Source organism: Scomber japonicus, chromosome 20 (assembly GCF_027409825.1).
Source record: "Scomber japonicus isolate fScoJap1 chromosome 20, fScoJap1.pri, whole genome shotgun sequence".
NCBI classification, from domain to species: Eukaryota; Metazoa; Chordata; class Actinopteri; order Scombriformes; family Scombridae; genus Scomber; species Scomber japonicus.
This window is the reverse complement of record NC_070597.1, coordinates 1,591,356-1,618,897: the sequence shown is the minus strand read 5'-3', so window position 1 is coordinate 1,618,897 and position 27,542 is coordinate 1,591,356. Positions and strand designations below refer to the sequence as shown.

The 27,542-nt window shown below is 39.8% G+C and overlaps 4 protein-coding genes across 4 annotated transcripts; all 4 read right to left on the bottom strand.

Moving 5' to 3' along the window:
- Nucleotides 1-399: 399 nt before the first annotated feature.
- LOC128381280 (microfibril-associated glycoprotein 4-like) lies at nucleotides 400-4,186 on the bottom strand. The gene is made up of 6 exons (XM_053341249.1): nucleotides 4,166-4,186; nucleotides 3,777-3,932; nucleotides 2,742-2,780; nucleotides 2,558-2,654; nucleotides 2,304-2,471; nucleotides 400-766 (listed from the first exon to the last, which is right to left on the bottom strand). Exons 1-6 carry the CDS (start codon nucleotides 4,172-4,174, stop codon nucleotides 510-512), a joined length of 726 nt encoding a protein of 241 aa, XP_053197224.1. The 5' UTR covers nucleotides 4,175-4,186; the 3' UTR covers nucleotides 400-509.
- A 4,625-nt stretch (nucleotides 4,187-8,811) lies between these two features.
- On the bottom strand, nucleotides 8,812-12,583 carry LOC128381806 (microfibril-associated glycoprotein 4-like). The gene is made up of 6 exons (XM_053341840.1): nucleotides 12,578-12,583; nucleotides 11,675-11,830; nucleotides 10,110-10,148; nucleotides 9,926-10,022; nucleotides 9,672-9,839; nucleotides 8,812-9,178 (listed from the first exon to the last, which is right to left on the bottom strand). Exons 1-6 carry the CDS (start codon nucleotides 12,581-12,583, stop codon nucleotides 8,922-8,924), a joined length of 723 nt encoding a protein of 240 aa, XP_053197815.1. The 3' UTR covers nucleotides 8,812-8,921.
- Nucleotides 12,584-15,909: 3,326 nt separating this feature from the next.
- LOC128381624 (microfibril-associated glycoprotein 4-like) lies at nucleotides 15,910-18,836 on the bottom strand. The gene is made up of 6 exons (XM_053341669.1): nucleotides 18,816-18,836; nucleotides 18,418-18,573; nucleotides 17,353-17,391; nucleotides 17,169-17,265; nucleotides 16,915-17,082; nucleotides 15,910-16,666 (listed from the first exon to the last, which is right to left on the bottom strand). Exons 1-6 carry the CDS (start codon nucleotides 18,822-18,824, stop codon nucleotides 16,413-16,415), a joined length of 723 nt encoding a protein of 240 aa, XP_053197644.1. The 5' UTR covers nucleotides 18,825-18,836; the 3' UTR covers nucleotides 15,910-16,412.
- Nucleotides 18,837-24,432: 5,596 nt separating this feature from the next.
- On the bottom strand, nucleotides 24,433-27,143 carry LOC128381623 (microfibril-associated glycoprotein 4-like). The gene is made up of 6 exons (XM_053341668.1): nucleotides 27,105-27,143; nucleotides 26,768-26,923; nucleotides 25,733-25,771; nucleotides 25,549-25,645; nucleotides 25,295-25,462; nucleotides 24,433-24,799 (listed from the first exon to the last, which is right to left on the bottom strand). The coding sequence occupies exons 1-6, from the start codon at nucleotides 27,108-27,110 to the stop codon at nucleotides 24,543-24,545; spliced, it is 723 nt and encodes a 240-aa protein (XP_053197643.1). The 5' UTR covers nucleotides 27,111-27,143; the 3' UTR covers nucleotides 24,433-24,542.
- Between the last annotated feature and the right edge of the window lie 399 nt (nucleotides 27,144-27,542).

Below are 27,542 nucleotides of genomic sequence, written 5' to 3'. Positions count from 1 at the left end.
GGATTATTTTTCTACATTTTACTTCCAGATGTTTGTTTTTCACATCGCTCGCGATCGAAGAGACGAGTCGACCTGGATCGAGTGGTGTTATTGTGTCTGTCAGGATATCTGATCAGTCGTTTCTATTTTCAATTTTAAAAAATCTTTTTAGTTTTGCATTTTGAAGTTTCTAATTTCATGGTGGGAAAAACATAATTAATTCTTGAAAAACTGTTTTTATTTTTTCCTTCATAATTTTATTCTTATAAGAGTTCACACAAAAATATATCAGCAGCTTTTTCTCATTAGTTTAAAATACTTAAAATCCCACTCAAAAGCACAATATGTAATTTCTGCATTTAACTGTTTGACACAAGACTTTACACCCAGCAGCTGCTCACACACACACTCCACTCTGACTTTTATTGATGCTGGAAATCTTTATTTGATTAATATGTGAGGTTACAGATTAGATCAGAGAGAAAGAAAGAAAGAGATCAACAGATATTCTGTTTGTTCGTTCTGGAGAATTACTGCACAGGACGAATCTTCATGCTGATGGTCTTCAGGGAGTAGTTAAAACCCTTCCAGTGGTACCAGTCCACTCCTACACCATAGATGGTGCCATCAGCCCCCCAGCGATAAACCCCGTTAGGGTTTGAATCGTAAGCGGCTTCGTACCAGAACGCCCCCAGGTACAGTCTGGCAAGATTAGCGCTGCTGTAGGAGTCCTGGTCTTTGTCGAAGGTGGAGAACTTCTGTCCGTTGTGACGACTCAGGGAGTCTCCTACAGAAACACAAGAAAACAACAAGTGTATGATCACAACACTGCTACTAATGACACTGTTCGGTTCTTTAAGATTCTCCCCACCGAACGGGGCATCAGGAGAGGACACTTTGTTATAACTTGTTGTGGTTTCTTTTTTTTTTTATTAGCTTTGATTGGATTTTGCAGATAGCAGATTGCAGGTTATAAACCTATAGAATAGAAAGGCTATGATATAAACAACAATATTGACAGCCATATATTCATAATACCATAAATTCTGAATGCACAAATATAAATATCCATATAAAGACACACAAATATAAATATAGATCTACTGTATGAATTCATATAAATATATATATCCAGAAACGTCAATAGTCAGTATTATTAAGCAGTATAAATACCATAAAATAATTAATGTTTAAATTGAATGACAAGCACAACACATTAAACATTACATTGCAACACATAAGCCACATTGCATCACTAATATTGCACATTAAACTAATAGCCCAAAGTGCTGGCCTAAATGCAAACCAGTGAGTGTAGTTTTAAGTAGTAAAGCTGAGCATAGTAATTCATTATATATGTAAAGCGATTGACTACATTACCCATCCTGCATTGCGAGCAGGAAGACAGCCAATTACAAGTAACTACGTCACCCAACCAGCACCACAAAACAGGAAGTAAACTCATGTGACCGTGAAAGCGTTACAATTCAAACATTAGCCACGGATACCATCAAACCGGCAACGTTAGACATTGGACCGCAGACAATGTTTATCAATGTGACCAAAGTAAGTTATCAAGCATATAAATCGGGCACATACACCGCGACAGTGGCAGCACAAGCAAACAAACTTAAACCGCAGCTCAATGAATGGAAACAGCAGCTTACCGGTGGCGCATCTCTCCTGATGAAACAACATGCCAAAACTAGTGCTCGCTCCCGCTTATAGCCCGTGCTCGTTCATTACCTGTTTCACCTGTTTACTGGCCCGCGCTTCAATCAGGTAAGTGAACAGCGAACCTCCCTCTTGTTCACCTGTGTGACGTTACCGTTAATCACCTGTGACTCCCACTTACTCACCCGTGACCTAGCGGACGCAACAGACACCATATTATATAATGTTATATAACTATTAACACTACAACTGTCACTACTAATACAGTACTACTGCTATGGCCACCACTTGTACAAATACTTCCAGTACTATTAGTACTGCATCTGCTGCTGCTACTGTAACATAACAACATGCAGTATGTCATGTAGACAAGAACTGTAAAAGGTTGAAGGGATAAAAACACCTGAAACCTGCTGGGGCTCATTTACATTTGTCCTTTAAATATGTTTATAAAAACCAAAGCTTCATGTAATTAATAAAACATGAGCAGAACACAGATGTGTTGTTACTGAGCTGAAAATCTTTGTGAATCTGTCTTTAGCTGAAGGAATCACACAAATAATCCAATATAAGGACAGAAATCCTCAGTGTCTCCATGTGGAAACCAAACATCAGACAAACAGAAGTACTAACTGCTAACAGTAACTGACCTGCTCCTCCATCAGTGAATCCAGACACATGCAGTCGGTATCCGTGGGACTCTGGGTCGATGGAGAACGAGGAGTAACGAGCAAACGCTTTGTTCCCACTGAAGTCCTCCATGTCGACCAGCAGTTCAAACTTTTTCCTCAGAGTCAGATGGAAGAGACTCTCCAGGCCTGAAAACACACAAACATGAAGTCACGTCAGAGTTTGTTTGTTTTAATGAACAGAGAGTTTCATGAAGTCACATGACTGTTCTCACCCAGCCAGTACTCTCCAGCAGCGCTACCAAAGCCCTTCTTGTAGTGATCCCAGGGCCTGTAGAAGTTCACCGAGCCATCCATCCTCCTCTGGAACACCTGGGGGTTATTATGACGGTCAAACAGGAAGTGTTCATACTGAAAACCACTCAGCTGTGACTTGATGACTTCTGTTCAAAAACTCACCGTCCAGCCTCCTCCATCTGAGTCCATGTCACAGTACACCTACACACAAACACACTCATTAGTAAATATGATCCTTTACTAAAACTACATTCAACCAATCAGCAGCTGCCACGTCTTGAGTCTGAAGCACCTTAAAGTGTCACTGACAGCTGCTAGCTGCTCCAACTGACTCCTATTCAACAAGTCTCAGTTTCTCTCTAGAAATACTGAGTCAGTCATTGTTTTCAACGAGTCATTCTGGTCTCAATCTCTAAATTCAGGCCCTCTAATAAGTGTGCTGGTGGTCATTTTGGAAATTATTGCCCCATTAAAGGACCAGTGTGTAAGATTAAGGGGACGTATTGTCAGACATTTAATACAATATTCATAATATTGTTTTTATTAGTGTATTAAAACCTGAAAATAAGAATTGTTGTGATGTTAGCATAGACTGAACCTCTATATCTACAGAGGTCCTCTTCCACAGAGCCTACCATGTTTCTACAGAAGTCCAGAACAGACAAACCAAACACTGGCTTGTTATGACCTGACTCAAGTGGCCACAACAAAAGGGAGACACACCATGTTAAAAAATGACAGATTCAAAATCTTCTTATTATCCATTGTGTCAAAACTTCATCTGAAACCCTAACCCAAATAAATGTAGCGGAGTAGAAAGTTCAATATTTCCCTCTGACATGTAGAAAGTAGCATCACATGGAAATACTACAGTAAAGTACAAATACCTCTAAATTGTCCTTAAGTACAGTACTTGAGTAAATGTACTGAGTAACTTTCCACCACTGTGTGACAGTGTGAGGGTTCATGTGTAGTTTGTGTCCTGCTGAAAGCTCAGACATACAGTCAGTCTGTGGATACAACTAGATGGAACTAATAGACAACAGAGACATCTAGTGGTGGAACGTGTTCATTTCAACAGAGCCTCCAGTTATATCTGCTGGTTTAGTAGAATCAACCTGAACTGTATTCACATGGTGATGGACTCATCTTTGAACCAACATCTTCTAACTGTGTCCCAGAGAGGATGAAGTGTACCTGGACAGCAGACGTGGCTCCGATGGGATAGATGGTGTACACTCCACTGAGTTGGCTGTTGTCATTGTTATGGATGTCATTGCAGTCCAGCGGGAGGACGAGAGGTAAGCAGCAGGTCAACACTGGAGCCAGGAGGAGGAGGAAGACTGAAACCAGCTGCAACAGAAACACAGCAGCACACACAAAATAAAATAAAACTAAACTCAGAGAAGATTCACATCAAATTTTGTTAAAACAACTGACTGTAATTTGGGATTTTTAAACAGAATCACAGAGTGAAATTTCAAAGGTGCAGAGAAAATACAGAAAATTAAGTTGTAGAAACTCTTTTATCACCACAGACATTTGTTCATATTAATTCAGTCAGGTGTGTAAAGTCACAAACTTACCTTCATCATCAGAGTTCTGCTGAGAGGATCTGATGAAAATCTTGATGTCAGTCAGTCTGGATGCTCTGATGTGTCTGAACTGTATTAATATCACAAATATTAATAAATGACTGAACAGCTGCTGCTTCACACTGATAAAACTATTTTCTAAATAAGTGAAAACATGATGTCCTTTAATGTGTGTGTCCCTGTTAACATGACTTTATTGGGCCTGAAAACCCGACATCCACCTACATCTCATCTGTTTATCAGGTCTCTACAACGACACAACTGATAACTGCATCATGCATGTGAATCATTAACTAACCATAACCTTGTGTACCAGTTACTCTGGTGTGTCCTGTTTGTAAAATTTTGTCGTATTTGTAACTTGGAGCTGTAGTATTAGTTATAAATGTTTATCTAAAGTGGACTTGTTGGTGTTTCCTTGTTCTTGCATCTCTGTCACTAAACCTTGAAAGACTTTACACCCTCTCCAATTTATAATTAAGATTAATAACATTCATAATTCAAATTGAACTCTAGTGTGGACAACATTGAACACTGTCTCCTTATTATACCTACTCTAATATCAGTAATGTTTCTGGATAAATAATTTAATGTTGGAGTTGTACACAATAATAATGAATCATTCAAATAGTCATGAAAATATTTGAGAGCACAAATTCCTGCAACCTGAACACCTCGTGTAGTAATGCTGCTAAGTGTCTAACACATGTTGCTGTCATGTAAATTGGTGTTAGCTTCTCTGTCCTCTGCTTCATTAGTTTGTGTATTAAAATTTGGCGAATTCCTGTAAACTTAGGTAAAACTTCACTCAGTATTGTGACATCAGGAATATTATTCATTTACTGACATTTTGTTGCTTTCAACTGATAAAAATATTGATAAATACTGCTCATATTTCTTCCTTTTCTATTTCGTTCATTCACCAAATCAGTCAACAAAGCAACATAACACATCACTATAACTACCATCTCTACTGTTATCAGATCATTTAAACACACATAGACACAAACATGATGAAAACTGTTGGTTACGTTACCTTTAGATGCTGAAAATAATCTGAATCAAGCCGATGAGTGAGGGTGAAATTAATCTGCAGCTTCAACCAGGAAACCAACCAGGAGACAAATGAACAAGTTACTCACAGCCGGAGGTTTATATGGTCTGCTGAGTCACAAACAATCTCAATTGCATGTACAGCAATGATCTTTAACCTGGAACAAAAGTCAAATATTAATAGGCAGTATAAATGTTTATCAGTTGGATCATAAAGTATGATGTGTTGTTGCTTTTATTCCAACAAGGAAATAAAAAGTGCTGTTGTAGGCTAAAGATCAATCCCATCCCTGCATCTGGTAGGTTGCACACAGTGTGTTTTTAAATAAATATTCTAATGATAATAGTCCACAATTGTGTGACAATGCATTGATTTTAATCATATAATATCACATTTGCTTGGGGGAGGATCCACAAACCCTCCAACTAAAGCTTCTATGGACCTTTGACCTTGTTATTGTATTTGACTGCTGCAGCTCTAATTATTTTATCAACTGGATACCATCATAAAACAACAACAATCTTATCATGTCAGCAAAATGGTGCAGAACAAGAAACACTGCAGCCAGTACTCTATTAAATATCTCAGCTATGGATACATATCCTTCTGGTTTGGTTTCGGTTTTTCAAATCACTCGTGGTCGAAGACACGAGTAAACTGTCAGGATGAAACATGAAACAGAAGAAACTCAGGAGTCGATGCTGCGATGGACAAAAGTTCAGAGTGTGTGTGTGTGTGTGTGTGTGTGTGTGTGTGCAAGTTAGAATATTTATAATTTAACAGCTATACTTTCTTCTGATAAAAAGTTATATTATAAGCCCCAGCTGTGACCTCCTGAGTTTCCTTGTCTGTCTTGTCTCCTCCCCTTGTGCTCCTCCCCTGTTTGTCTGTGTTTCCATTGGCAGAGGCAGGGCTCAGTGGTGGAGGTTTGGCACACCTGATACTCATCTCAATCAACAGCTTATGAAATTATGATAAAGGACTGGAACCAACCCCCCCCCCCCCCCCCTGTCTCTCTGCTCTCTGCCTAACACCTTTTAAAGATATAAAATTCTTATTGTCAAATTTTGCCTTATTGATAAGATTTTATCAACTGTGTTCCCAATAGACATTATGAGTCAATTTTTGTTGTCAAGTATTTTTTTCTTTTCTCTTTCATACAACATGTGTTAATTTTAAGGTGATAGATTGTTGTTTGAACAACTGCTGAAAGCTCAGACATACAGTCAGTCTGTGGATACAACTAGATGGAACTAATAGACAACAGAGACATCTAGTGGCGGAACGTGTTCATTACAGCAGAGTTCAAGCTGCTGTGAGCTCCAATACAAGTCAACTCCATCTGTCATTTGGTTTTTCATCACTTCAGTGGTCTCATGTGATGTTTGTGATGTAAGCTGTTAACCTTAAAAAAACAAAAAGAAAGAAAAAAGGTCAATTTATTCAGGCCTTTAACAGACTCACCTGAGGGGGTCCGCGGAGGTACTGCAGGGGGGTCGCGAAAGACATGTTTTTATATTCCCCTCGCAATCTTTTCCACAAATTGAAATGTCTTGAAATACACATTAACATGAATCCAACATACTGTAGTGAACAGATAAATGGAGACAGAAGACGTCTTTCAGTCAGCAGTGCACACATTCAGCGACACACAGGAGCTCTTTCAAGCTGGGCTCCGGTTCATTCACAACACCTGTCCCGCCAACGAGGAGGACCCGCCCCCATCGCTGCTGTGCCAATCACGAGGCCGTACCTTGCACATGAATACATGAACCTGTGTATTACAGACGTCCCAACTCTCCCGGAAGTTCCTGGAGTCTCCCGCATATTGATAGCAGCTCCCTGATGGCCGCAAATGCATAGACATATGGCCACCAGGGGGCAGCAGAGGAATAGCAGCGCTTTAGCATAAATCCAGATAGATAAAACAGGTGATGGTTTCCTGTGTGACCAAACATTCATTCACACAAAGAGATGACAAACTGTACCTCACTGACAATGTTGATTTTATGTGCAAGGAAGATAATCAGACTGTTTTTCTTCTGATTATTTGAATAACATTTCATCACAACTCAATTATTATCCCTTACATACGCTTCAGGGTCACAATTGAGCCATTTTTGCATTTTAGAGCTGTAAAAAAAAAAAACCACTGTACACATATAAGAAAAATACAATAAATACATTAAAATATAATTTAAAAAATGGAGTTGTAAATGTTTCAGAATATTGATATTGTTAAATTGTAATAATTAATTGTGAATATACTCTGGTTTTAAAAACCTTTTAGAGTTTATAAAATCATGAAGGAAAACACATTTTTGGTGATAATTTAAAAAAAAGATTTGTGAATAAAAATATTTTATATAATAATGATAATTTAATTTAAAGTTGATCTTTCCACTCATCATGTATTTGGACATTTTTAACAGGCTGTTTTAAATGTTCTTTAATGATGACGTCATGCAAAGAGTGACACGGTCACGCCCACGTCATGACGGACGTCTCTAGCGTCAAATCCGAGCTCCAGGTTGCCCTAGCAACTCCACGGATGGACCAATCAGAGGGAAGCCACCTCTCCTCCCCTCCTCCCCCACATCAACCAGCTGACACCACCGCTGGAGCAGGGAGGCGGAAGAAGACCCACAGATACTTAAAATCCTTTGTTTGAGGCAGCAACCCCCCCCCCCTTCAACACACACACACACTCCCAACCCTGAGGGGGCAGTATACCTTTTTCCAGCAGAGCACCATGGCCTCAGATTTGGAGGTGCTGACTCTCATCCTGGCCGTTTCACATGTAGAGTCCAACAGAACAACATCAACCACAAAAACCAGAGAAGCAATTCTGAGGTCCCCAGCTGGACTCTCTCTTCTCCGGCTGCATCTTGAGATTCTGTCTATATTTATGCACTATGATAAATTCAGTGGAATGACAATTAAATATAAAGATAAAATAAAAGATTTCTAGATTAGAAAACAATATTAACCACATCTTTTTCAAAGTGCAGTGTCTCTATTTTTCTACATTTCACTTCCAGATGTTTGTTTTTCACATCGCTCACGATCGAAGAGACGAGTCGACCGTCAGGATGAAACAGAAGAAATTCAGGAGTCGAGTGAGAGAGAAAATGTATATAAATCAGAACATTTATAACAGCTACAGTTTCTTCTGATGAACAGTTATAGTGAATCCTTCCAAAAGCTGAATAAATAATGATGACAAATCAAAGTAGGTCTTCATGATCTATCATTTCTTTTCACTTTAATTTGCTGTGTGTAACAATGAAAAGCATTAAACATAGAGAACAGGCAATAAATAAGAACAGAGATTCATTATTTATCTTTAGTGCTGGATTGAGTGGTGTTATTGTGTCTGTCAGGATATCTGATCAGTCGTTTCTATTTTCAATTTTAAAAAATCTTTTTAGTTTTGCATTTTGAAGTTTCTAATTTCATGGTGGGAAAAACATAATTAATTCTTGAAAATCTTTTTTTTAATTTTTTCCTTCATTTCCATAATTCACTGTTTGATACAAGACTTTACACCCAGCAGCTGCTCACACACACACTCCACTCCGACTTTTATTCATGCTGGAAATCTTTATTTGATTTATATGTGAGGTTACAGATTAGATCAGAGAGAAAGAAAGAAAGAGATCAACAGATATTCTGTTTGTTCGTTCTGGAGAATTACTGCACAGGACGAATCTTCATGCTGATGGTCTTCAGGGAGTAGTTACTGCCCTTCCAGTGGTACCAGTCCACTCCTACATGACTGATAGTGGCATCAGCCCCCCAGCGATAAACGCCGTTGGGGTTTGTATAGACACAGGCGTTGTACCAGAACGCCCCCAGCCTGAGTCTGGCACAGTTAGCGCTGCTGTGAGAGTCCTGGTCTTTGTCGAAGGTGGAGAACTTCTGTCCGTTGTGATAACTCAGGGAGTCTCCTACAGAAACACAAGAAACAACAAGTGTATGATCACAACACTGCTGCTAATGACACCATATTATATAATGTTATATAACTATTAACACTACAACTGTCACTACTAATACAGTACTAATGCTATGGCCACCACTTGTACAAATACTTCCAGTACTACTAGTACTGCATCTGCTGCTGCTACTGTAACATAACAACATGCAGTATGTCATGTAGACAAGAACTGTAAAAGGTTGAAGGGATAAAAACACCTGAAACCTGCTGGGGCTCATTTACATTTTTCTTTAAATGTGTTTATAAAAACCAAAGCTTCATGTAATTAATAAAACATGAGCAGAACACAGATTTGTTGGTACTGAGCGGAAAATCTTTGTGAATCTGTCTTTAGCTGAAGGAATCACACAAATAATCCAATATAAGGACAGAAATCCTCAGTGTCTCCATGTGGAAACCAAACATCAGACAAACAGAAGTACTAACTGCTAACAGTAACTGACCTGCTCCTCCATTATTGAATCCAGACACATGCAGTTTGTATCCATACGTCTCTGATTCAATGGAGAACGAGGAGTAACGAGCAAACACTTTGTTCCCACTGAAGTCCTCCATGTCGATGCGAAGCTCGACCTTTTTCCTCCGAGTCAGATGGAAGAGATTCTCCAGGCCTGAAAACACACAAACATGAAGTCAAATCAGAGTTTGTTTGTTTTAATGAACAGAGAGTTTCATGAAGTCACATGACTGTTCTCACCCAGCCAGTACTCTCCAGCAGCGCTACCAAAGCCCTTCTTGTAGTGATCCCAGGGCCTGTAGAAGTTCACCGAGCCGTCCATCCTCCTCTGGAACACCTGGGGGTTATTATGACGGTCAAACAGGAAGTGTTCATACTGAAAACCACTCAGCTGTGACTTGATGACTTCTGTTCAAAAACTCACCGTCCAGCCTCCTCCTGCTGAGTCCATGTCACAGTACACCTACACACAAACACACTCATTAGTAAATATGATCCTTTACTAAAACTATATTCAACCAATCAGCAGCTGCCACGTCTTGAGTCTGAAGCACCTTAAAGTGTCACTGACAGCTGCTAGCTGCTCCAACTGACTCCTATTCAACAAGTCTCAACTTCTCTCTAGAAATACTGAGTCAGTCGTTGTTTTCAACGAGTCATTCTGGTCTCAATCTCTAAATTCAGGCCCTCTAATAAGTGTGCTGGTGGTCATTTAAAAAATATTACTTTTAATAAGATGCAACCTCCAGGAAATCTATTAGTGTGTCTCAGAGCCTCCAGTGTTGTTGTTCAGTGGAGGAGAGATACACCAGCTTCAGCAGCATCAGATTGCATCGTAAAGTCCACGTCAGTGAACCCAACTCATAGTAAAACATAAAGCTCGTCTCCAGAGTGTCAGGAGGAGGAATAATGTGTCTGTTTCCCAGTCACAGTTTCTTCAGGAGTTTTATGTTGACTTCTGTCTGCTGACACTAACAGACAATTAATGATTTTTAAGGTAAAGTACTGTTTCAAAATGATATAATCATCTTTGTCAGGTTCATCAATGATGAAGTGATCTGAAGTCTAGAGTTTTTCAATGTGTAGACTCATCCTTACTTTATTGGACTCAGTAGTAGCATTTCCTTGATATGATTGGTCTGAAATGTACCTCCCTCCTTGATTAATCCCTAGTTGATGTGTTTTTAAACAAAGGATTTCAGATAGTTATACTAAAATTTGTTTTTTAAATGCAAAAAAAATGAATGTAGAATGTCAAATTCACTCTGTCTAAATGATTAAATAAGGCATGTGCTGATAAAACCATTTGATTCCTATCAAGCTTTGATTTGAAGTGTCATTACTGAGTCAAATGTATGAAATTTGTCCCTTGCAGCCAAAATGGTCCAAAAAGCTTGTTAGCATGCAGTATGCTAACAAAAGCAACATGTGCAGAATGCCAACAATACTCTCCAGTATGCATCTGACCAGTCTACCTCACCTACTGTGTCCCACAATGCAAAGCACTGGAATATCAGACGAACTGACTGAGTGATGAAGTTATACCATTGGTTGGCGGAATGCCACCACTTCCTGTATCTGTTTCAAATTAAAAGCAGTTAAATCTTTGGTAAAATCAATAAGACCACAAGATGCTGCTTGGTAGCAGTGATTAGTGAGCTGTGAATACAGACGCTGATGAGTTTTGATTCAAACAGACTCTAGGACTCTTTCACATGAAAACACTCACACACACCTACATTTCTTTTCTTGCTTGATTTAATACAACTATTGAAAACTGAACTGAGTTGTGGTCCATCTGTTTTTGCAGTGCAGGTTTTGGTGACGTATATTTTATTGCTTTTTGCTGTTTGACTTATTGTCTTGTATGATTTGACGATGCTGCTTTCTTTCTGTTTCACAGTTATTATTATTATTTTTTAAAGATTTTGTTGGCATAGACGCCTTTATTTATTAGTACAGGACAGGGAGAGAGAGGATGAAGTGTACCTGTACAGCAGACGTGGCTCCGATGGGATTGATGGTGTACACTCCACTGGGTCGGCTTTTATCATTGTTACGGATGTCACTGCAGTCCAGCGGGAGATACAGACGGTAGCTGCAGGTCAACACTGGAGCCAGGAGGAGGAGGAAGACTGAAACCAGCTGCAACAGAAACACAGCAGCACACATGAAACAGAAGATGTTAAAGAACAGTTCAGTTCATATGAGCAGTGAGAGAGGTTTTCCTCTCTGTAATCATTCCTCCTGTTCATACTGACTATTAAAAGATCTCCTTCAAATGTGTTTCCAGTGTTCAGTGATGGAGGACTGTATCACAGTGAGTCACACAGTCATTTAAAGTAGATGATCAGCTTCTATTGAGCTTCAGCAGTCTGAGTTAGTCATATCAAGTGATATCTGACACATTTACAGTCTTTCTAGCAGTAAATTCCCTCTTAGTGTTTCCTGTTGAGCTGTGGTGGAAGTATAGTAACAAAAAGACTTTGCTACTAAAAACACTGTAACGTTGAAACATAGAAGATGAAGATTTGACTCATTTGGACGCTGAAGCTTCATATTAGCTTCACATCAACTTTTAAATCCATGTTTCCACAGAAGGAGGACTGTGGATTTAGTCCTCCATCACTTCCATTGCAAACATTATGAAGGATCTAATGGTCAGTATGAACAGGAGGAATCATTACACACAGAACAATTGCTTCAGTGTTCATTTAGGCTCCTGACTGCTGGTTTAAAACACTTTCAAAACTGTGAACCCGTACTTTAAGCAACTGTTTCTCTTAAAATCAAAATTGAAATGATTATGGATCCCTAGTCAACACATCCTCTAACAAACTGAAAGGCCTGATCAACATGAATTCAGTCAGGTGTATAAAGTCTCAAACTTACCTTCATCGTCAGAGTTCTGCTGAGGTGATGTGAAGAAAATCTTGATATCACTCAGTCTGTATGCTCTGATGTGTCTGAGCTGTATTTATATCCCAAAGATTCTACCTAATCCTACCTAACCACTCCTCATGCCTGAACCTCACCAGTGTGAGCAGGTAGTGGGCGTATTGTCTGGCAGACAATGGCAGGTGTGCTGTGTGTCTCTGGGTTTGTGGGTGGAGACAAAAGAATAGACTTCATGCTGACAGAGTTTACAGATCACTGATAATAATTATAACTGATGTTTTAACAATAAAGAATGAAATTAAAAGAGGGGGCCTGGGACTTCCAGATATGCAGTTATATTACTGGGCTGCCCAAGTAAGACCATTGTTCTACTGGTCTGAAGATGAAGAGACCCTCTCCTGGACACAAATAGAAAAACCCATCCTAAATATAAAAGATTTATCGCATATCCCGTATTGTTTTAATAACAAAACTCTAAAGAAATACACAGACAACCCGATTATTATTCACTCAGTTAATATTTGGAGCAAAATTAACCGTTATATAGGGCAAGTCACCTCCTTATCTCCACTTACCCCTATCATGTCTAACCCATCCTTAGATTTTGTGCAGAAGGACCTGGGCTTTAAAGTGTGGGCCCAGAAGAATATCATCAAGATTGACGACCTATATGATGGTAACACTTTAAAGTCATTTCAGCAGTTGAGAGACTCCCACACATTACCAGTCATAGAATTTTACCCAGTTTGGGTCAATATGGCACCAATACATTATTAGGTCAATGTTACTTTGTACCAATTTATTTTACACACATGTTCAACCTTTGGCTATATATTGTCACAAATCTATTGTTTCCTCTACAAAGTGATGTGCAAATTATGTTAAAAAGATACACAAGTTAATAACAATCATTAACCAACAGTGACAGTTCTGTCCCTATCCCAGTCCACCGTTCCGCCTCTGTAATAGTCCTGCTGCCAAAAAAGCCCACCATCAGTAGCCGGTAGACTCTCCACACTGCTCTGACCCACCTAGAGCAGCAGGGGAGCTATGTAAGGCTGCTCTTTGTAGACCAGCTCTGCATTTAACACCAGCCAGACTCTACTTCCTGAAGATCCTCAGGATGAACCACCTGACACAGGAACTGCTTGTGTCCGTCTACCGCTGCTCCATAGAGAGCGTACTGATCTACTGCATCTGTGTGTGGTTTGCCAGCTGCACAGTAGCAGAGAGGAAAAGTCTCCAGAGGGTTGTCACCACCGCCCAGGTTTGCCCTCTCCCCTCTCTGGAAGATCTCTACAGCTCCCACTGTCTCAAAAAAAGCCCACAGCATCCTCAAGGACCCATACCACCTGTGACACAATCTGTTTGACTTGCTGCCCTCAGGCAGATGTTATAGGACAATAAAAACACAGACAAACAGATTGAAAAACTGTTTTTATGCAGTTGTTTTTATGCAGTTGCTTTCGTTGGTGTGAAAGCATCAATCACACTCGGGTGCGCACTAAATCAAGCGGACCGAGACCTCCAAAAAAAGGTGGTCTCGGTCCACTTGACTCTGCACCAAATGCCGATCTACCGGAAGATGAGGGAACATCAATCTGTTACTTTTACTGTTAATTTTAACTATCTAACAATGACAGGGACGACTACCCTTCCAGTCTGAATACAAGGACTTCAATAGGGAAAAATCTATGGATTGACCATTCGCACTCCAGAGCAAAACACAGGACTGTTTTTTTTTGGATGAACTTATTGTCAGCAGTCAACAGGACAACATCATTTGTTTGTACTTTCCAAAACTGTTTCAAATCACTGTTCAAAATAATAGTGTTAATAATGCCACAACACTGTGGGTAAGGTCACTTTGGCAATCATTCATTTTATTATGTCTCCAGGAAGAAGACTACCAGGTGACGGTAAGGCTGACATTTCTGTATCCTCATTCGCATGCATCAGTGTTGTTTTGTATGAATCATTGCCAACACTGTCTGTGCCAGCATCTGTGCTTCAATAACAAGAATAGTGAGAAACCCTGAATGTGTGAAACTCCACAGGTTAGTATAACTCATATGAACCAAGACAGCAGGACAAAGTGAAGCTATTGTAAACAAGGCTGGTATATGCTTCTATACTTCAGAAATAAGTGTGGAAAAAGTTTCATGTCAAACAAGCATTCAAGTACTGCATTATTATCATAAAGCAAAAATATGGTTTATGATGCAGCTAGTAAATTTGTGAGGTAAATGAGGTGAATCAGAAAGGATTGTGAAGGATTGTTAAGACTGATGTTTCTGATGTCTGATTAAAGACAGAAACTGCTGTCAAAACAGGAATAAGGATGTAACTAGAAAAAACAATAATTCTGTTTGTGTGTGTCTGGCAATAAATCAAGAATGTCTTTCTGATGGTAAGTGGGGGAAAACCAAGCTCAGTGCGTGACATTATTAGTTTCCTTGTACCTGTTGGGTGTTGTGTTACAGACACCTTAAACTCTTCTTCATTGGTCCTGTGTGTGTGCAGGCTGCTGTTTCCTCATTAAATCACTGATGGAAAATGACAGTTCAAGTTCACTCGTATCAAAGTACAAAGTCTGACTGGTCTAACGGGGAAAGTCAGTCAGGTCAGATGGTGTCATGTTACTCTTCAGGATGTGTTTACTCTCTGTAAAGGTTGTGATGTTTCAGTGTATAAAACTCATATAAAAGTCACTTGTTTCTGTCTATTCAACATTATAATAAAGACTTGAAGTCTGATGAATCTGAAACATCCAAATGTAAATTCACATGTGGATTTCGACTCACTTTCCTTCTATATATGTAATTTCCCCATCATAGACTAATACAGGATGATCTTATCTTAAAAGGCTGTAGGGGCGGATCTAGAAACTTTGACATATGATTGGTGGGTGTTCTCTAGCGCCACATAGTTAACACAGGAAGTGTCGTTTAACCCCATCACACAATGTTCAATGAAACCCCGGATGCAAAGACATCGACGTGCCCGCTGTGCAAACCTGCAGACTGCAGTGCAGCCCAAGGTGCAAAGGGTGCGAAGACCCGTTAACGCTGCTTGCAGTTTTAATTGTAATTGAGGTTACAGTAATTCATATTATCCATTGAATAATTCAAAACAAATGATAGGCTGCAGGTTGTGATGGACATTTTTCATTGATTTGAATCCCTGCAGATGATTATATTGAGTTGTGATGAAATTAAGACTTAAATCTCTCCTCTTTCACATTCAGCTCTTTGTGAGTCTTTATTTGATATTTTTGAAGTCATTATAACCCTAATCCTTTAATAATGAAATATGAAATCAGAAAATACTTTTAAACTGCTTTAATTTATAGCATTTATATACTGTTACTTTGCATTAAGGGACACATATTCTTCACATTTCCAGCTGTATATTCATATTCTGTCCCGTCTTCTTCTACATCGACCCATAGTTTGACGAGGACCCAAGGATGGTGCGAGTGGACACCATCACTCTGTCCTTCACCTTCTTCGAGGCCAAAGAGGGTCAGAAGCTTCCTCTGCTGGGACCCAGCTACAACTGACAGAGACGACTCTGAAAAACTCAACCTGGGGGAGAATTACTCAGAAGTTGTAAAACCGCCAATGTAACAATAATACATTACGAGTAAAATTTTAAAATCGCTGTTTGATACAAGACTTTACACCCAGCAGCTGCTCACACACAAACTCCACTCTGACTTTTATTCATGCTGGGAATCTTTATTTGATTTATATGTGAGGTTACAGATTAGATCAGAGAGAAAGAAAGAAAGAGATCAACAGATATTCTGTTTGTTCGTTCTGGAGAATTACTGCACGGGACGAATCTTCATGCTGATGGTCTTCAGGGAGTAGTTATGACCCTTCCAGTGGTACCACTCCACTCCTACAGCATTGATAGTGGAATCAGCCCCCCAGCGATAAACCCCGTTAGGGTTTGAATCGTAACAGTCTTTGTACCAGAACGCCCCCAGGTACAGTCTGGCACAGTTACCGCTGTAGGAGTCCTGGTCTTTGTCGAAGGTGGAGAACTTCTGTCCGTTGTGACGACTCAGGGAGTCTCCTACAGAAAACAACAAGAAAACAACAAGTGTATGATCACAACACTGCTGCTAATGACACCATATTATATAATGTTATATGACTATTAACACTACAACTGTCACTACTAATACAGTACTACTGCTATGGCCACCACTTGTACAAATACTTAATACAATTAATCCAATATAAGGACAGAAATCCTCAGTGTCTCCATGTGGAAACCAAACATCAGACAAACAGAAGTACTAACTGCTAACAGTAACTGACCTGCTCCTCCATCAGTGAATCCAGACACATGCAGTTTGTATCCGTGGGACTCTGGGTCGATGGAGAACGAGGAGTAACGAGCAAACACTTTGTTCCCACTGAAGTCCTCCATGTCGACCAGCAGCTCAAACTTTTTCCTCAGAGTCAGATGGAAGAGAGTCTCCAGGCCTGAAAACACACAAACATGAAGTCACATCAGAGTTTGTTTGTTTTAATGAACAGAGAGTTTCATGAAGTCACATGACTGTTCTCACCCAGCCAGTACTCTCCAGCAGCGCTACCAAAGCCCTTCTTGTAGTGATCCCAGGGCCTGTAGAAGTTCACCGAGCCGTCCATCCTCCTCTGGAACACCTGGGGGTTATTATGACGGTCAAACAGGAAGTGTTCATACTGAAAACCACTCAGCTGTGACTTGATGACTTCTGTTCAAAAACTCACCGTCCAGCCTCCTCCTGCTGAGTCCATGTCACAGTACACCTACACACAAACACTCATTAGTAAATATGATCCTTTACTAAAACTATATTCAACCAATCAGCAGCTGCCACGTCTTGAGTCTGAAGCACCTTAAAGTGTCACTGACAGCTGCTAGCTGCTCCAACTGACTCCTATTCAACAAGTCTCAACTTCTCTCTAGAAATACTGAGTCAGTCATTGTTTTCAACGAGTCATTCTGGTCTCAATCTCCAAATTCAGGCCCTCTAATAAGTGTGCTGGTGGTTATTTTGGAAATTATTGCTCCATTAAAAGGACCAGTGTGTAAGATTAAGGGGACGTATTGTCAGACATTGATTATAATATTTATAATTATGTTTTTATAAGTGTATTAAAACCTGAAAATAAGAATTGTAGTAATGTTAGCATAGAATGAACCTCTATATCTACAGAGGTCCTCTTCCACAGAGCCTACCATGTTTCTACAGAAGTCCAAAACGGACAAACCAAACACTGGCTTGTTATGACCTGACTCAAGTGGCCACAACAAAAGGGAGACACACCATGTTAAAAAACGACAGATTCAAAATCTTGTTATTATCCATTGTGTCAAAACTTCATCTGAAACCCTAACCCAAATAAATGTAGTGGAGTAGAAAGTTCAATATTTCCCTCTGACATGTAGAAAGTAGCATCACATGGAAATACTACAGTAAAGTACAAGTACCTCAAACTGTACTACAGTAAAGTACTAGTACCTCTAAATTTTCCTTAAGTACAGTACTTGAGTAAATGTACTGAGTAACTTTCCACCACTGTGTGACAGTGTGAGGGTTCATGTGTAGTTTGTGTCCTGCTGAAAGCTCAGACATACAGTCAGTCTGTGGATACAACTAGATGGAACTAATAGACAACAGAGACATCTAGTGGTGGAACGTGTTCATTACAACAGAGCCTCCAGTTATATCTGCTGGTTTAGTAGAATCAACCTGAACTGTCTTCACATGGTGATGGACTCATCTTTGAACCAACATCTTCTAACTGTGTCCCAGAGAGGATGAAGTGTACCTGGACAGCAGACGTGGCTCCGATGGGATAGATGGTGTACACTCCACTGAGTTGGCTGTTGTCATTGTTATGGATGTCATTGCAGTCCAGCGGGAGGACGAGAGGTAAGCAGCAGGTCAACACTGGAGCCAGGAGGAGGAGGAAGACTGAAACCAGCTGCAACAGAAACACAGCAGCACACACAAAATAAAATAAAACTAAACTCAGAGAAGATTCACGTCAAATTTTGTTGAAACAACTGATTGTATTTTGGGATTTTGTGGATTTTAAAACAGAATCACATTGTGAAATTTTAAAGGTGCAGAGAAAATACAGAAAATTAAGTTGTAGAAACTCTTTTATCACCACAGACATTTGTTCATATTAATTCAGTCAGGTGTGTAAAGTCACAAACTTACCTTCATCATCAGAGTTCTGCTGAGAGGATCTGATGAAAATCTTGATGTCAGTCAGTCTGGATGCTCTGATGTGTCTGAACTGTATTAATATCACAAATATTAATAAATGACTGAACAGCTGCTGCTTCACACTGATAAAACTATTTTCTGAACAAGTGGAAACATGATGTCTTTGTGTGTGTTCCTGTTAACATGACTTGTGTGTGTGTTCCCAAACCTGACATCCACCTACATTGTGGGGACTCTGCTCCATTACTGGGACAAAAGAGACTCTTCTCACAATGTTAACTGTTTACCATGAGGTTAAGATCTGTAGGGTTAAGGTTAGCATTAGGCATTAGGTCATTAGGTCAGACCTGGCTGAAAGTAGTCCACCAGTTCATCTCCTCTGACACCAACATATTCCATGGCTGTGTCTCAAATGGCGCACTTGCACACTTCAAGCACTATGTTTTAGGGCATAGTGCGTTCACACTGAAGAACAAGCGAAAACTCAGTGCTCTGAAAGTACCCGGATGGTGCACTCATAACGGACAAAAAATCCAGTGAGAGATGATGGACACTACTCACACTAAACGGACGCCATTTTGCCTACGTAGCGGAAGGGGAGGGACTTTTTGCCCAGTTTTCAGATGTCAATAATGTCAATATTTTCGCGGGTCGGAGAATCGCGATCAAATGTTAGCCCGTCACTTCCGCTAAGTGCTAAACGCCAGTGCTCCATTTGAGACAATACTTACCCACGACAGTGTGCACTACAGAGGTAAGTGCTCAGTGCGCACTCTGCACTACATTCTGGTGCACTCACGTAAGTGCTCCATTTGAGACACAGTCCCTGTCTTCTTAGCTGTGGATTCCTGTGCTTTAGAGACCCTTACCTGGTCAACATGTCAGTCTACCTGTCCCCAACTGAACTATTGTGTGTGTGAGCGTATTCACCTCGCTCCACTCATCCACTGGTCGGTTTGGCTTCCCCAGTCTGGGCCCTCTGATTCTTCCCAAGCCCACAGACACTCTTTACCTTAACATTACACTGAACTGTGTTGCTACTCATCTGTTTGCCTCTGAACCTTTTTTTTTTTTACTATTATTGTTTTTTATTGCTTGTGTATTTATTAATTATTGTTTTTTATTCTTTTCATTTATGCTTTTTTACTGTCTGCTTTACTGCTGCAATATTGTACATTTCCCCATCATGGGACTAATAAAAGAATTTATTATCTTATCTTAACCTGCTGAAGTCATTACCAACTAATCCTGTTATCTGGTGTACTGAATTTGGGTCCAACACACACCTGTTACAGTGAGGGTTCCCAACTCCTCACTGATCATCTAAACACCTTGAAGCATGGTCACTAAACCAGATCACTGACCAAAACTACCTTTTATCCTTCAAACTAGAAGATACAGCAAGATAGAAAGACCGATTCATACCCCAGTGTGAATGGATGATACCTCTTGGATAAACCTTCACCATTGGCTTTCATAGCTCACCTTTGAGAGCCAATCACACACAGAGATTAGCTGACATTGACTCTAATCTTATTGTGAACTCTGACTTTTAGGACATAAATGATTTACTAAACAACTGTTCAAAGGGCAAACAACAATAAGTAACAGGACAAATATTTATCAGAACACACACAATAAATTAGTTTCTTATCTGAGACTCTGTGGTTCTTGGTTGCTGACTGTTTTTCTTGTCTTTCTTTCTACAGTGCCAGTTGAAAGCTTGCATTGTGGTAGTGTGAAGATGTGATTTAGAACAATAGGAAACCTCAAAATATTGAGTCATGAGTTAAGGATCAGGACTAAGGGAGCATAAACCAGGAGCTCTCCTCCAATGTAAACTTTTGAAATCCTAACCGGCCAACTCATAATTACAAGCTCCAGACTCCAGCTTCTCATCTCTGGACATCAAACTCCATCGTCTGTGAGAAGCAGCCCCAGTGAACAAGCAAGTTAACTGCAAAACCTTCATCAACTTGCTTAAACTTGTTCTTTCATAATTTGTAACTTCAATCAGCAATTCAGGACAAAGCTGCTGTACCTTTAATTTGACTCGCAGCTTCTCAGGTGACACTCATCTCAAATTTTTATCAGATCTCTACAACTACACAACAGATAATGCATGTTTATCATTCACTAGCCATAACCTTGGAACCTCTCAAATGTATAATTAAGATTAATAACATTCATAATTCAAATTGAACTCTTGTGTGGACAGCATTGAACACTGTCTCCTTATAATACCTACTCTAATATCAGTAATGTTTCTGGATAAATGATTTTCAACAATAACTCATAATTCTATCAAAAAACTATTTGAGAGGACAAATTCTTACAACCTGAATGTCTCGTGTAGACACAGTGAAACTATGTTAAGTGTCTACTATGTTTTACTGTCATGTAAGTTGGTGTTAGCTTCTCTGTCCTCTCCTCTGCTTCATTAGTTGGTAATGTGTATTAAAATCTAGCAAATTCCTGTAAACTTAGCTACTGGCTCAAACTCTCAGGAGTGCCTGATAGTGACTGTAAATATCTGTGTTCTTCATTCTTTATAAACTTCACTCAGTATTTTAATGTCAGGAATATTATTTATTTTACTGACATTTTTGATTTCTTTCAACCAGTAAGTATATTGATAAATACTGTATTTGTATTACTTTCTTCTTCTATTTCGTTCATTCACCAATGAAGTCAATAAAGCAACATAACACATGACTATAACTACCATCTCTACTGTTATCAGATCATTTAAACACACATAGACACAAACATGATGAAAACTGTTGGTTACGTTACCTTTAGATGCTGAAAATAATCTGAATCAAGCCGATGAGTGAGGGTGAAATTAATCTGCAGCTTCAACCAGGAAACCAACCAGGAGACGAATGAACAAGTTACTCACAGCCGGAGGTTTATAAGGTCTGCTGAGTCACAAACAATCTCAATTGTATGTACAGTAATGATCTTTAACCTGGAACAAAAGTCAAATATTAATAGGCAGTATAAATGTTTATCAGTTGGATCATAAAGTATGATGTGTTGTTGCTTTTATTCCAACAAGGAAATAAAAAGTGCTGTTGTAGGCTAAAGATCAATCCCATCCTGCATCTGGTAGGTTGCACACAGTGTACTTTTAAATAAATATTCAAATGATAATAGTCCACAATTGTGTGACAATGCATTGATTTTAATCATATAATATCACATTTGCTTGGGGGAGGATCCACAAACCCTCCAACTAAAGCTTCTATGGACCTTTGACCTTGTTATTGTATGTGACTGCTGCAGCTCTAATTATTTTATCAACTGGATACCATCATAAAACATCAACAATCTTATCATGTCAGCAAAATGGTGCACAACAAGAAACACTGAAGCCAGTATTCTATTAAATATCTCAGCTATGGATACATATCCTTCTGGTTTTGTTTTGTTTTTCACATCACTCGTGGTCGAAGACACGAGTAGACTGTCAGGATGAAACATGAAACAGAAGAAACTCAGGAGTCGATGCTGCGATGGACAAAAGTTCAGAGCTTTTGTGTGTGTGTGTGTGTGTGTGTGTGTGTGTGTGTGTGTGTGTGTTTGTTTGTGTGTGTGTGTGTGTGTGTGTGTGTGTGTTTGTGTGTGTGTGTATGGGTGTGAGTGTGTGCAAGTTAGAATATTTATAATTTAACAGCTATAGTTTCTTCTGATTAAAAGTTATATTATAAGCCCCAGCTGTGACCTCCTGAGTTTCCTTGTCTGTCTTGTCTCCTCCCCTTGTGCTCCTCCCCTGTTTGTCTGTGTTTCCATTGGCAGAGGCAGGGCTCAGTGGTGGAGGTTTGGCACACCTGATACTCATCTCAATCAACAGCTGCAGCATCAAGATAGTTCCGCTACTCATGTGGTAACGCTCGGCAGAAGAGCGTGTTTTCTTGTGTCTTTTGCATTGTGTGATTACTTCTATTGTAACCGCTCTCTCCTGTTCCCTATACAGTTTTGCCTACCCCATCCGCTGGTGTCCTGCCTCTGCCCCTTGGATCCTGCTCCCTGTGCACTGCCTTCCCAGTTTGGACCTTGCCACACCAACCTTCCCTGGAAGCCTTACCCCAGACCCAGCCACTGCTCCCTCACTGCCCCACTCACCTTGTCATTAAACCCTGCCTTTGAGTTTACCTTGTGTGTGTTTGCTCGTCTCTGTGGTCTGCTCTGGGGTCCTACTATTTCTGGTTGTGACAGAAATCAATAATTATGAAAAACAGTGTTTCTCATTGTTTGGGTCACTACCCAAAGCTGGTGAGCATAGGTGAAGGTTGGGACGTTGACTGACTGCTAAACTGAGAGCTTCACCTTCAGGCTCAGCTCTTTCTTCAACAGGACGGTCATCACTACTGATGCTGCACCCATCCACCTGTTGCTGCACCCATCCACCTGATGCTGCACCCATCCACCTGTTGCTGCACCCATCCACCTGCTGCTGCACCCATCCACCTGATGCTGCACCCATCCACCTGTCAATCTAACGCCCCCCCCACACACACACTCCCAACCTTGAGGCAGTCCACCTTTTTCCAACAGAGCACCATGGCCTCAGATTTGGAGGTGCTGACTCTCATCCTGACAGCTTCACGTGTAGAGTCCAACAGAACAACATCAACCACAAAAACCAGAGAAGCAATTCTGAGGTCCCCAAGCTGGACTCTCTCTTCCCCGGCTGCATCTTGAGATTCTGTCCATATTTATGCACTATGATAAATTCAGTGAAATGACAATTAAATATAAAGATGAAATAAAAGATTTCTAGATTAGAAAACAATATTAACTACATCTTTTTCAAAGTGCAGTGTCTCTTTTGGTCAGATTTCATTCCAGAAACTAAAATGTGTTTAAAAGAATTAAAAACAGATTACATTTATAAAAAGGTTTTCAGACTTTAATAAAGGATAACATATTTGTTTTTAGGTGTAACATTTCTAAGAAAAGAGAACCTGGATTATTTTTCTACATTTCACTTCCAGATGTTTGTTTTTCACATCGCTCGCAATCGAAGAGACGAGTCGACCGTCAGGATGAAACAGAAGAAATTCAGGAGTCGATGCTGCGATGGACAAAAGTTCAGAGAATGAACTGATTCAGACTGTCGCTGTGTGTGTGTGTGTGTGTGTGTGTGTGAAAGAGAAAATTTATATAAATCAGAACATTTATAACAGCTACAGTTTCTTCTGATGAACAGTTATAGTGAATTCTTCCAAAGACTGAATAAATAAATGATAACAAATCAAAGTTGGTCTTCATGATCTATCATTTCTTTTCACTTTAATTTGCTGTGTGTAACAATGAAAAGCATTAAACATAGAGAACAGGCAATAAATAAGAACAGAGATTCATTATTTATCTTTAGTGCTGGATCGAGTGGTGTTATTGTGTCTTTGAGGATATCTGATCAGTCGTTTCTATTTTCAATTTTAAAAAATTTTTTTAGTTTTGCATTTTGAAGTTTCTAATTTCATGGTGGGAAAAACATAATTAATTCTTGAACATCTTTTTTTATTTTTTCCTTCATTTCCATAATTCACTGTTTGATACAAGACTTTAAACCTAGCAGCTGCTTAAACTCCACTCTGACTTTTATTCATGCTGGAAATCTTTATTTGATTTATATGTGAGGTTACAGATTAGATCAGAGAGAAAGAAAGAAAGAGATCAACAGATATTCTGTTTGTTCGTTCTGGAGAATTACTGCACAGGACGAATCTTCATGCTGATGGTCTTCAGGGAGTAGTTGTCACCCTTCCAGTGGTACCACTCCACTCCTAAAGCATGGATAGTGGCATCAGCCCCCCAGCGATAAACCCCGTTAGGGTTTGTAGAGAGGCAGGCGTTGTACCAGAACGCCCCCAGGAACTTTCTGGCACAGTTTACGCTGCTGTTAGAGTCCTGGTCTTTGTCGAAGGTGGAGAACTTCTGTCCGTTGTGAAAAAGCAGGCCGTCTCCTACAGAAACACAAGAAAACAACAAGTGTATGATCACAACACTTCTGCTAATGACACCATATTATATAATGTTATATAACTATTAACACTACAACTGTCACTACTAATACAGTACTACTGCTATGGCCACCACTTGTACAAATACTTCCAGTACTACTAGTACTGCATCTGCTGCTGCTACTGTAACATAACAACATGCAGTATGTTATGTAGACAAGAACTGTAAAATGTTGAAGGGATAAAAACACCTGAAACCTGCTGGGGCTCATTTACATCTTTCCTTTAAATGTGTTTATAAAAACCAAAGCTTCATGTAATTAATAAAACATGAGCAGAACACAGATTTGTTGTTACTGAGTTGAAAATCTTTGTGAATCTGTCTTTTGCTGAAGGAATCACACAAATAATCCAATATAAGGACAGAAATCCTCAGTGTCTCCATGTGGAAACCAAACATCAGACAAACAGAAGTACTAACTTCTAACAGTAACTGACCTGCTCCTCCATCAGTGAATCCAGACACATGCAGTCTGTATCCGTACGTCTCTGATTCGATGGAGAACGAGGAGTAACGAGCAAACGCTTTGTTCCCACTGAAGTCCTCCATGTCGACACGAAGCTCGATGTTTCTGCTCTGAGTCAGATGGAAGAGACTCTCCAGGCCTGAAAACACACAAACACGAAGTCACATCAGAGTTTGTTTGTTTTAATGAACAGAGAGTTTCATGAAGTCACATGACTGTTCTCACCCAGCCAGTACTCTCCAGCAGCGTTACCAAAGCCTTTCTTGTAGTGATCCCAGGGCCTGTAGAAGTTCACCGAGCCGTCCATCCTCCTCTGGAACACCTGGGGGTTATTATGACGGTCAAACAGGAAGTGTTCATACTGAAAACCACTCAGCTGTGACTTGATGACTTCTGTTCAAAAACTCACCGTCCAGCCTCCTCCTGCTGAGTCCATGTCACAGTACACCTACACACAAACACACTCATTAGTAAATATGATCCTTTACTAAAACTATATTCAACCAATCAGCAGCTGCCACGTCTTGAGTCTGAAGCACCTTAAAGTGTCACTGACAGCTGCTAGCTGCTCCAACTGACTCCTATTCAACAAGTCTCAACTTCTCTCTAGAAATACTGAGTCAGTCATTGTTTTCAACGAGTCATTCTGGTCTCAATCTCTAAATTCAGGCCCTCTAATAAGTGCGCTGGTGGTCATTTTGGGAATTATTGCCCCATTAAAGAACCAGTGTGTAAGATTAAGGGGACGTATTGTCAGACATTGATTATAATATTCATAATAATGTTTTTATTAGTGTATTAAAACCTGAAAATAAGAATTGTAGTGATGTTAGCATAGAATGAACCTCTATATCTACTGAGGTCCTCTTCCACAGAGACTACCATGTTTCTACAGAAGCCCAGAACAGACAAACCAAACACTGGCTTGTTATGACCTGACTCAAGTGGACACAACAAAAGGGAGACACACCATGTTAAAAAACGACAGATTCAAAATCTTGTTATTATCCATTGTGTCAAAACTTCTTCTGAAACCCTAACCCAAATAAATGTAGTGGAGTAGAAAGTACAATATTTCCCTCTGACATGTAGATAGTAGCATCACATGGAAATACTACAGTAAAGTACTAGTACCTCTAAATTGTCCTTAAGTACAGTACTTGAGTAAATGTACTGAGTAACTTTCCACCACTGTGTGACAGTGTGAGGGTTCATGTGTAGTTTGTGTCCTGCTGAAAGCTCAGACATACAGTCAGTCTGTGGATACAACTAGATGGAACTAATAGACAACAGAGACATCTAGTGGTGGAACGGGTTCATTTCAACAGAGCCTCCAGTTATATCTGCTGGTTTAGTAGAATCAACCTGAACTGTCTTCACATGGTGATGGACTCATCTTTGAACCAACATCTTCTAACTGTGTCCCAGAGAGGATGAAGTGTACCTGGACAGCAGACGTGGCTCCGATGGGATAGATGGTGTACACTCCACTGAGTTGGCTGTTGTCATTGTTATGGATGTCACTGCAGTCCAGCGGGAGGTCGAGCAGTAAGCAGCAGGTCAACACTGGAGCCAGGAGGAGGAGGAAGACTGAAACCAGCTGCAACAGAAACACAGCAGCACACAAAATAAAATGAAACTAAACTCAGAGAAGATTCACTTCCAACCTTCTTAAAACAACTGACTGTAATTTGGGATTTTTAAACAGACTACTTCAAAGAATCAGACTGAAACTACTGATCAGTTTTAATTCAGTCAGGTGTATAAAGTCACAAACTTACCTTCATCGTCAGAGTTCTGCTGAGAGGATCTGATGAAAATCTTGATGTCAGTCAGTCTGGATGCTCTGATGTGTCTTAACTGTATATATGCCCCAAAGATCAATAAATGACTAAACAGCTGCTGATTCACACTGATAAAACTATTTGCTGAACAAGTGGAAACATGATGTCCTTGAGTGGGTGTGTTCCTGATTACATGCTGTCCTCTTGTTTCTGCCCTATAGTCGGTCTGTTAGGACATAAATGGGCTTATGAGAAAAATAGAAATGAATAGAATAAAATATCTTTTCATGATTTACAGCAAACTAAAGATCTACCTTTTAAATCTGTTTTTTAATTGAACTTTATTTTATTTATTAATCTGTATTTTATTTTATCTTTTAGCCTGTTTTACTGCTTAGAATATCCTTTTATTCACAACCCACCTTTTATGTCTGC

Excerpts from the sequence above, each read along its gene's own strand:
- LOC128381806 (XM_053341840.1), bottom strand. Across the intron at positions 10,149-11,674 it reads GAGCCACGTCTGCTGTACAG|GTGTACTGTGACATGGACTC; the intron begins GTACACTTCATC and ends GTTTGTGTGTAG. Across the intron at positions 9,179-9,671 it reads ATTCAATAATGGAGGAGCAG|GAGACTCCCTGAGTTATCAC; the intron begins GTCAGTTACTGT and ends GTGTTTCTGTAG.
- LOC128381623 (XM_053341668.1), bottom strand. Across the intron at positions 25,772-26,767 it reads GAGCCACGTCTGCTGTCCAG|GTGTACTGTGACATGGACTC; the intron begins GTACACTTCATC and ends GTTTGTGTGTAG. Across the intron at positions 25,646-25,732 it reads CAGCAGGAGGAGGCTGGACG|GTGTTCCAGAGGAGGATGGA; the intron begins GTGAGTTTTTGA and ends AATAACCCCCAG.
- LOC128381624 (XM_053341669.1), bottom strand. Across the intron at positions 17,266-17,352 it reads CAGCAGGAGGAGGCTGGACG|GTGTTCCAGAGGAGGATGGA; the intron begins GTGAGTTTTTGA and ends AATAACCCCCAG. Across the intron at positions 16,667-16,914 it reads ATTCACTGATGGAGGAGCAG|GAGACTCCCTGAGTCGTCAC; the intron begins GTCAGTTACTGT and ends TGTTTTCTGTAG.
- LOC128381280 (XM_053341249.1), bottom strand. Across the intron at positions 2,781-3,776 it reads GAGCCACGTCTGCTGTCCAG|GTGTACTGTGACATGGACTC; the intron begins GTACACTTCATC and ends GTTTGTGTGTAG. Across the intron at positions 2,472-2,557 it reads TGCTGGAGAGTACTGGCTGG|GCCTGGAGAGTCTCTTCCAT; the intron begins GTGAGAACAGTC and ends GTGTGTTTTCAG.